Below are 9,988 nucleotides of genomic sequence, written 5' to 3'. Positions count from 1 at the left end.
CCGATTCCTTTAAAAGTTACCTTTCCGCTGTAATAACTAATAATTTATCAACTTTTTTGACTTTTATCGTTAATATACGTTGCAAACTATTTGTTACCAACGATTTTAATTTGTTATTAACAATAAATTTATTAATTTATTATCTTTTTGTAAGTTACGAATACAGTTTAATACAAATACGTTGTTTGTTTAAGTAGTAGCTAATAGTTTATTAACTTTTTTGACTTTTATCGTTAATATACGTTACAAACTATTTCTCATCAACAATTTTAATTTGCTGTTAGCAATAAATTTACTAATTTATTAGCTTCTTGTAAGTTACGAATATATTTCAACACAAATACGTAGTTTGTTTAAGTAATAGCTAATAATTTATTAACTTTTTTTACTTTTATCGTTAATATACGTTGCAAAATATTTGTTATTAACAATAAATGTAGTAATTTATTAACTTTTTGCTAATTATAGATACATTTTCACGCAAATACGTTATGTATACTAGTAATAGCCTATAATTTAGTAACTTTTCCACTTGTATTATAAATTTACGTTGTGACCAATTTGTTATTAGAAATAAGTTTAATAATTTTTACACTTTTGCAAATTATAGGTACTTTTAAACATTAGCATGATATTGTTCAAGTAATAACCAGTGAATTAATTCTTTTCTTGTATTATAAATTTACGCTATGGACAATTTATTATTAATAAGATATTGGATTATTTATACATTTTTATGAATTATAAGTGTATTTGAATGACGTCATTGCCAATGAAATTCCGTCCACTTACCTCTCGCAGCCACAAAAATCGTCAAATGTTTAACTGAAACATCGAAAATTTACAAAAGATAGGAAATATATTAAACTTTGTGCGTAGCTCTTAGCTTGGTATCGTTTTCCAAAAATTATTCTTTGGAAAACGATACCAATTACCAGGTCTCACCACGAGGAGGTGGCTACGCATCGAGACCCGACATGCACCCTAGTGGCGCAGCCTACTGGTGCTACCTGTGTCAAAGGTAGCCTAACCTAACTTGGAGCGAACTAAGTTAAAGTGAAGCTACTGACACTTTATTAAATATCGTGTCTTACAAAAGGGACTTCGATTCGGTATACTAATACTCTACTGTCGCAACGCTAAGATAATTTATTTCAATAGACTCTAATATTTCTAAGTTCCCATAAAAATAGGGAATGAAAGACGCGAGCAAGTGAAAAATAGCGACGCGCCCGAACGAATTCGCGATTATTCGAAAGACCGACTAGCATACGAGACGTATTCCCGTGTACAAGACAACTTCGTACCTCGGCACCCTCCCGATCGGGCCTAGTCTAAGTCCAGTCACTGCCGTTCTCGTCATGACTTACACTTGAACCAAGGATAGTCCCCGAACCGATGAAACTCCCAGAGTCGATGCGAGGGTCCAGCGGGGCCTTGCAAGCCAGACAGACACTTCGTGTCCCTGCCCCAAGGGGTAGAAATTAATCATCCCAAGTGGTCTGACCGTAGACACTATGCCCGTCCAACTGCAGGCCCATACCCCAGTCGCGAACGACCGGGGCGCTGGGCCCCCGCATCGATTCCAGTAGAAACAGTGACCCGAGGGCCACCCTGGAACCCGATGCATGACGGGATTGACAGTGGCTGGAAATGAGTGTCGGAGACGAATCGTGAGGATGACTTATGAGACGCAAAGTTGCCGAGTACACGAGAGTACGTCGCGCAGGCTAGTCGGTACTTAAGAACAATCGCGATTATCGCGAGAACAATTATGTTCTATCTGGTAAACGACAGGGATAAAAGAGGAAAAATATCAAAGGGATATATTCGCTCCAAGTTAGGTAGCTTACCTTTGTACAGATAGCACGCACATGTTACTTAGTCTAGGCGTCTATCTTATTATTACTTAAGTCTAAATGCCGCGTGGTCCATTCATATGCCCCAAATGAAGTCTCGAGAAAACTTGAGAATCTTAAAAACCCTACAAGCTAAAACAGAATATATTATTGTCAATATAAACCTGGAAGGAAACGGATTAGTACGAGGAAAGAAAACGAACGAATAGAAACCATGAAGGTTAACAATGTGGAAGGAGCAAGACAGAAATAACCCAATGACAAAACATTCGAATATTATACGAAATATTCGAATAAATATGAAAGAGAATTATTAAAATCTGAAAAGAAAAAAAATAATTAAGACCTGAAAGAAAAATAGATTAGACCTGAAATAGAAAATTATTAATAACCCAAAGATGAGAGATGAACAACCCAAAAATGAGAGATGAACAACCCAAAAATGAGATACAAATAACCCAATGATGAGAGATAAAGAAACCGACGATGAAACATTCGAATATTATACGAAATATTCGAATAAATATGAAAGTGAATTATTAAAATCTGAAAAGAAAAAAAATAATTAAGACCTGAAAGAAAAATAGATTAGACCTGAAATAGAAAATTATTAATAACCCAAAGATGAGAGATGAACAACCCAAAAATGAGATACAAATAACCCAATGATGAGAGATAAAGAAACCAACGATGAATACGAAACATTCGAATATTATACGAAATATTCGAATGTTCGAATATAAATAAGAATAAACAAAGAATAACATCTGAAATAAAAAGAAATAATTAATACCTGAAAAAATAAAAAATAATTAATAGCTGAAAATAAGAAAAATTATTAGTAAATTGTTTAAGGGGTGAGGGGTGGGTGGGGTGGCCAGCCCCAACCTCACTCGGACCTCTTCCCCGTTCCCGCACACGAAAATAGTTATATGTTACACTCCCGATGCTAAACCGGCAAATGTTAGCTGAAAATAAGAAAAATTATTAGTAAATTGTTTAAGGGGTGAGGTGTGGGTGGGGTGGCCAGCCCCAACCTCACTCGGACCTCTCCCCCGTTCCCGCACACGAAAATAGTTATATGTTACACTCCCGATGCCAAACCGGCAAATAAGTTATGCTGCGTCGCGTCGCCCTTTATATAGCCGCCGATCGGCCGAATCCCCACCCCGATCGGAAATTTTCGAACTTCGCGGATTTTAGTAATTATTAAAGTTCCGCTCTCATAGCCAATAATTTATTAATTTTTTTTACTTTTACCATAAATTTATATCGCGAGCAATTTGTTATTAACAATATTAATTTGTTATTAACAATCGGTGTAATAAGTTATAAACATTTTTGCAAATTATTGCTACATTTTGACAAAAGTGCGTTATCAAAGTCATGTTATAGCCAATAATTTATAAATTTTTTCACTTTTATTAGAAATTTACATTGCGAACAATTTATTATTGACAATATTAATTTGTTATTAACAATTGGTGTAATAATTTATAGACATTTTTGTAAATTGTAGATATATTTTCATATGAATTCGTCGTAAGTTCACGTAATAACTAGTAACTCTTTAATTTTTCTACTGTTATTATAAACTTACGTTGTAAACAATTTGTTATTAACAATAATTTTGGTAATTTATAGATTTTTTATAAACGCACTTCCATAGATTTCGTTTATAATTATTTTTCTTTTGTGGTAATGCAAAATTTGTCGATTTCTTCATTTTTATTATAAACTTTGTATGAAAGGCGCGATCGTTACGATCGGCCATGATAAATTGAGAGGAAGCGATTAACAATAAGTCGCGACATAAATCTTCTCATCTGTACGCAAATCTGTACGTTTTACGTTAATTCGCGCTGTAGTTGATTCAGCCTCGCCAATTGTTTAGGAAAAAAGGACAAAACGACGAGAGAAAATTATTCGGACGATTAACTTTTGTAACTCGATACAAGGCAACTGACGGGAAGAGAAGGGATGATGGTCAGACCGCGAGGATAAAGCGTTTCATCCGGTTAATCGCGATTCAAGCCGTGAAATGGACGGCCGAGGTCAATTTCGAGTTGGAAGTCAATTATTTCGATAAATCTGCCGAGTGCACGACGTCCATTGATTAGCTCGTCCCCATTAGAGAGATGGTTGCGCATGACAGGGGGTAGCTCGTGAAATTAGTAGCGTAAATCAACCCCCGGCGCTTTTGCCGCGTGGCCCGTTGTGTTGCCGTCCTCACAGATCCCCCGTCGCATGTCTGCCTCTTTCTTGCCCTAACTTTTCCCATTTGCTTTTACTTTACAGCCCACGTGGCGTTTATGGGGCGAGGAAAGGGGCGATGGCGTTATATACACGGTGTACCTGAAGAAGGTCCGCTATCACAGGCCGACCAGGAGTCTCTCTGCATCGGTAAGAAATCATCTATTTCATAGCTTTCCGAATTTCTAATTTCCGAATTTCTGATTTTTGAAATTTCCAAATTTCCAAATTCACAAATTTCCAAATTCCCCAATTTCTAGATTTCCAAACTTCTAAATTCCCAAATTTCCAAATTTCCAGATTTCCAAATTTCCAAATTTTGGTTATTTTGAAATTTTCAACGTTGCAAATTTGCGAATTTCCAAATTTTGGTTATTTTGAAATGTTCAAAGTTGCAAATTTCCGAATTTTGGTTATTTTGAAATTTTCAAAGTTGCAAATTTGCAAACTTCTTTAATATTCGACTCCTCTTACTATCGGGTTATTGAATTTTCCAAGCCTTAGTCCACGGATTTACGAATTTTCATTGTACTAATTTAAGAAATTTTCAACATAGTAATTTAAGAAATTTTCCCTCCGCAGGATTCGGACGACGAGATTTCTCACTTGGAATGGGAGACGGTGAGAGTGCGTTTCCTGAAAGCGGGCACGGTGCAACGTTTGGTGGAGAGCCTGGCGAACGACGATGGGGAACTCGAGTCTACGTACATCAATGTCTTTTTGGCGACATATCGTGCATTCACGACCCCGCGAGAAGTGCTGGAGCTATTGTTGGCGAGGTACGATGCCCTCGACGAAGGATCCGGAGCCCTGACAGGTGAACAGCATCGGAAGACACTGGTGCAGGCTCTTCACGTCTGGTTGGACGCCTATCCCGGCGATTGGAAGTCGCCTCCGAGTCATCCGCTGCTCAGTAGACTCTTGGATTTCACGCATCGGCGGCTTCCAGGCTCGGAACTCGAGCTCAAGGCAAGGCATCGGTTGCACAGGTTTCAGCGTGAAGATCAGATAGGTAAGCAGATTTATCTGTGCTTCGTTCAATACCGATGACACACTTTGTATATACTTCTTCGTTTCCAAATTAAAAATATAATAACTTGGGTACAGTAACTGGTCCTTTTGAACTTCCTGAATAGTTCTCGTCCAACGATATAGCAGCATTGTGTCATAGCAACACGTGTACCGTATGACGCATTTCATTCGTCAGTTCCGTGACATTACGCGTCAGCTGCGTATTTATCATACCGCCTATCGCAATTTGGTGTTTCTCCAGATACGTGATATAGCTCATTACGCCCCGTTTGTTTGATTCATTAACGGTTCGAAGAAGTATCGTTCAAAGAACCGACATATACGTTCAATTTATTCCGTTTTCATTGTCATTAGATTCGTAAGAGTTTGGCCTACATACGTTATCCTTTTTCCAGATTCGTGCATGGTATACGACAATGGTCGACTACCACGCGGTTCCCCAGATCCTATCATGGATCATTGGGCGAACTACAGTTTCCCGGAAGTTCCGCATCGACATTTCGCCGAGCAGTTGACCCGGATGGACGCCGAGGTGTTCAAGAAGCTCGTGGCCCACCAGTGTCTAGGCGCTGTCTGGTCTAGAAGGGATCGTTCGAGGAGTCACGACGCAGCCACCGTTTTGGCGACCGTGAATCAGTTCAACGCTGTTTCGCTTCGAGTCATATCCACGATACTGATGGATCCGACAACGAAGCCTCAAGAGCGAGCGAGGATCCTCGAGACGTGGATTGACATTGCTCAAGAGCTACGCGTGCTGAAGAATTTTAGTAGCCTGAAGGCTATCGTGTCCGGTCTACAGAGTAACCCCGTGTATAGGTTGGAGAAGTGCTGGCAGTGTATGCCCAGGGAGAAGCACGAGCTATTCAGGGAACTGGAGAGAATCTTCTCGGAGGAGAACAACGCGTGGACACAGCGAGAGCTTTTAATTAAGGAGGGTACGGCCAAGTTTGCGGACACTGCCGGGAGAAGCGATAGGCACTTGCAGAAATTGTTCCAGAAGCAAAATACTCATGCGGGCGTAAGTGTAATTATCGTTTTATCGTATCGATGGATTAAGACGAGGCAAAAATTACTACTCTGGTTTCTTTCTTCTTTAGAATATCAGCTACGGGACGATACCGTATCTAGGAACTTTCCTCACGGATCTCACTATGATAGACACCGCGATACCGGATACGATAGCCGAGGGTTTAATCAACTTTGACAAGAGGCGAAAAGAATTCGAGGTCCTCGCTAGGATAAGATTGCTTCAAGGCGCCGCTAACGCGTACAACTTCAGCACAGATTCGTTGTTCGATCGTTGGTTCCACTCCGTGGTGGTGCTGGATGATCGAGAAGCATACAAACTCAGCTGTCAGATCGAGCCGCCACCTCCAGGAAACACTCTTAGCAATCGCGGCAAGAAGAAGCAGGTCAGCATGCTCTCCCTGATCTCGTTAATACGAACCCGTTCCCGATCACCTGTTTCTCGCGAGAAGCCTGAGCCCAGACTTATCTTGCAGAGTCATCAGGGTCATCGTAAAAACGACTCGATAGCCTCTACATCGAGTTCGAGCAGCTCCCAGTTTTATTGCGACCTAGATTCTCTACCCAGCTCGCCGCACAACTCTCTCGATCGACGCACATCGCCGTCTCAGATGTCTAGTTCTTCCTCCAGCTCGTCTTTGCCATCCTTGGACGTGTCTCTGAGTTCCGGCGGAGGAAGTGGAGCAACGGGGAATCAGCACAACCGATTAGCACCGCCAACTGCCATCACCGCTAACGGAAATAGCCCTAATATCGTTGGCTTGTCCAGTCCGAGTCATTCGCACAAGAGTTCGCCAGATTTTTACATAATCAAGGTCACCATGGAGAGCGACAACGTTGAGACGGAGGGAGTAGTGCTGTACAAGTCGATCATGCTGTCGAACAACGAGAGGACGCCACAAGTGATACGCAACGCGATGCTTAAACTGGGGATAGAGGGCAGTCCTGATCAGTACACGTTGGCTCAGGTACTCCCTGATCGCGAGATGGTATTGCCAAACTCGGCGAATGTTTACTACGCCGTAAATACCGCGCACAATCTGAACTTCATTCTACGACCTAGAAGAGAGCCTAACGATAGCGCTACGGAGAGCCCTAAGAGCAAGACGAGTCACAAGCGGTAGTGTCGAACGCTGAGAAGATAGTATACTTGGTAATTAACATTTCGCCATGTTGCGTCGAGATCGGGTGGAACATTCGCAGCGATATCACGCTGAAACGTTTAGACGAGATTTATTTATTCTTCGCGCGCATTTCCACGCGAGAGGATCGCGAAGAACTGTTGTACGGCTGAGAAACTGAAAGAATCTCATTAGGTTTGCGACGATGCGTTCATCGTCGTCTCCCTTACTTCTTACCCATGACAGTACCTACCAATGTTCGTTACACCGCCCAGGTCTGTTTAAAGTGATAGTTGCGAAAGACGCGTCAACAGCGATGCACCGAATCGAACACAGTTGAATCGAGTCTTTGCTATCGACTTCTCTTTTTTTATATCGTCGTCACTCGTCCATCGCATATTTATGTTAACACGACGTTACCCGCCTACACGGTACTCGAATATGACATTAGCGTTAATTGCGCGTTTCGCGGACTAATGTAGTTTTAGGTATATTTAGCAGAAGTCATTTAGGTCTCCTATCGGCGCACACGCGAAACGAACAAAGACAAACGAGAAAGAGGTAGCTTGCAAGGTGCGCGTAGCATTCGTGTGTAGTCACGTGTAATTTATACAAGAAATCTATGGCGGATTCCAAGAGATTACGGCGAAGAGTATCGCGACGAGCGTGTAATACGTATCCGCGGGAGGAACATTGTGATTTTGTACATAACCTTAGTTTCGTAGTGTGGCTTCGAGAGCAGTCGATCGGCCGCGGGAATCAAGTGGACCCAATGAAACATATTGTCAATTACTTTTTGCTGCATCGCGATTAAAATGAAATTAAGAAAAACCAAAAAAAAAGAAAAAAAAAAGGAAGAAAAGAAAAGGAAAAGAAAGAGGTCTAAAATTGTTCAAGCAACCATTCGTCCATTCCGTGATTCATTTTTCTTGCCCCGCATCCGTGACAGAGATGCGAGGAACAAAGAAATTCAATTCTGTGATATTGGAATTCCTCATTTCGGCTTTGGCACTAATCACGAAATATCATAAAACCGAAATCGAGTACATGCATAAACGTTTGAAGCGAATGAATATCGAATACTCGTTCCGATATCGAAGCTGGGGCACATTAGAACGCGTGTGAACGTAAGTTGATATATTTTTACAAGGACCTGCATGCATTTCGTAATAGAACAAGGGAAAACAAAGCACAGAAGAACAATAACCGCGGGATCAAGGCGAGCCGGCGCCCCTCGCGAACACGAGCGTCGTCGCGTCTCGATCCCCGATGCATCGTTTAGCTTAGGCAATTTTGTACTTACCTCTTATCGACCCTAATTTCCCCGGATCGTCTCTAACTAGCTATATCTGTTCGTGTACGCGTCAATTCTTTATTGAAATTCCCGCAACTTATGTGTAATGCGAGTCGATAAAAGTGAGAATAGATGGGCCTACAATTTTATTCAGCCTTTTCATCCCGCGAACAGTTCTCACAGTCCAATTCTCTTTTACCGTCTCCCATGTCTCTAATCAACCGTTACATTCCAATCTCTGTTTTCTTATCCCATAGAAAATCCTAGAAATTCCGGCATCGATCCCCGCCCCGTCGATGCTTATCCACCATGCCGAGAACGAACCTTTACGACCGTGTATCTCGGCCGGTGCGAGACAGAGAGAGGATGGTCAGATCGTTACCGTGCGAGACCGTGGAAAACCACGTCGTGCGGCCTCGCTGATGACTTCCGGTATGCCAGCACATCCGGCACGCGAACCTGTTGATCCCTTCCACGAGGGTGCGAGTACACCGACACCGCGGTAGAACGTGCAGGTAGGTGTTCCCCATTCGCATTTAGCAAAGGAAACAAACGGTAGGGGGATGGAACGGGCGCTAATAGTTTCGACCAACGGCGCACGATCATTCAAATGGGAAGGCCGATCCAGCCCGTTTCTATTCTTCGGCACGATCGATGCGATAAGGGCGAGCTCCCTCGAGCTGTTGGCCACGCGTGCCTAATATCGCGCCGAATTGGCTCAAGGTTCGCGTTTCTAACGCAACGCCGAAGTGGAGGAATTCCTTTGCGAGTACCGATGTTGCCTGGATTCGTCCTGTGAATCGGTTTTACATTTCTTGCCAAGAAGAAATGTGCGACGTCGCGATTGTCACGATTACGAGCGATTATGTTTTATCCTGAGATGTGACGGGGAAGGCCTGTCGTCGTGAGCGTTACTCTGAGGTCACATTAATTTTGGGTTTTTTGGTGGTGGAATACATTCGTGGATACCGATATTTCCTCGATTTCATTTGTGCATTGGTTTTCCGTTTCCTGTCACGTGTGCCGTATTTTGAGCGTTGCATCCTGGGACGTCACGAAGAACACCTGTCCTCCCGAGGACCCATTAATTTCGAATTTTTTGGTGGAGGAATTTATTCTTAGATACCAATATTGCCTGGATTCGTTCTGTGAATCGGTTTCCTATTTCTTGCCACGTGTGTCGCGTCGCAATTGACAGAATTTTGAGCGTTGCATCCTGGGACGTCATGGAGAACGCCTGTCCCCTAAAGTCCCAATATTCTCGGATTTTTGGGTGGTGGAATTTATTCTTGGATACCGATATTTCCTCGATTCCACCTGTGCATTCGTTTTCCGTTTCTTTCCACGTGTGTCACGTCGCAATTGTCACAATTATGAGCGTTCCATCTTGGAACGTCATGGAG

General features: G+C 42.2%; 1 protein-coding gene across 7 annotated transcripts in view; it reads left to right on the top strand.

Moving 5' to 3' along the window:
• Rgl (Ral guanine nucleotide dissociation stimulator-like) overlaps positions 1-8,718 on the top strand; it is a 70,290-nt gene extending 61,572 nt beyond the window's left edge. For all 7 annotated transcript variants that reach the window (XM_017906467.1, XM_017906469.1, XM_017906464.1 and 4 more), the window contains 5 exons: positions 4,158-4,262; positions 4,695-5,124; positions 5,540-6,162; positions 6,242-6,556; positions 6,647-8,718. In XM_017906467.1, coding sequence (XP_017761956.1) covers positions 4,158-4,262; positions 4,695-5,124; positions 5,540-6,162; positions 6,242-6,556; positions 6,647-7,294 — 2,121 coding nt within the window. In that variant the 3' untranslated portion in view covers positions 7,295-8,718. The remainder of the gene's footprint in view (positions 1-4,157; positions 4,263-4,694; positions 5,125-5,539; positions 6,163-6,241; positions 6,557-6,646) is intronic.
• The last annotated feature ends 1,270 nt before the right edge of the window (positions 8,719-9,988 follow it).

This window comes from Eufriesea mexicana, unplaced genomic scaffold, assembly GCF_001483705.2.
Source record: "Eufriesea mexicana isolate 0111107269 unplaced genomic scaffold, ASM148370v2 scaffold5394, whole genome shotgun sequence".
NCBI classification, from domain to species: Eukaryota; Metazoa; Arthropoda; class Insecta; order Hymenoptera; family Apidae; genus Eufriesea; species Eufriesea mexicana.
The sequence above is the reverse complement of the archived record's forward strand: the minus strand, read 5'-3'. Positions and strand labels throughout refer to the sequence as shown.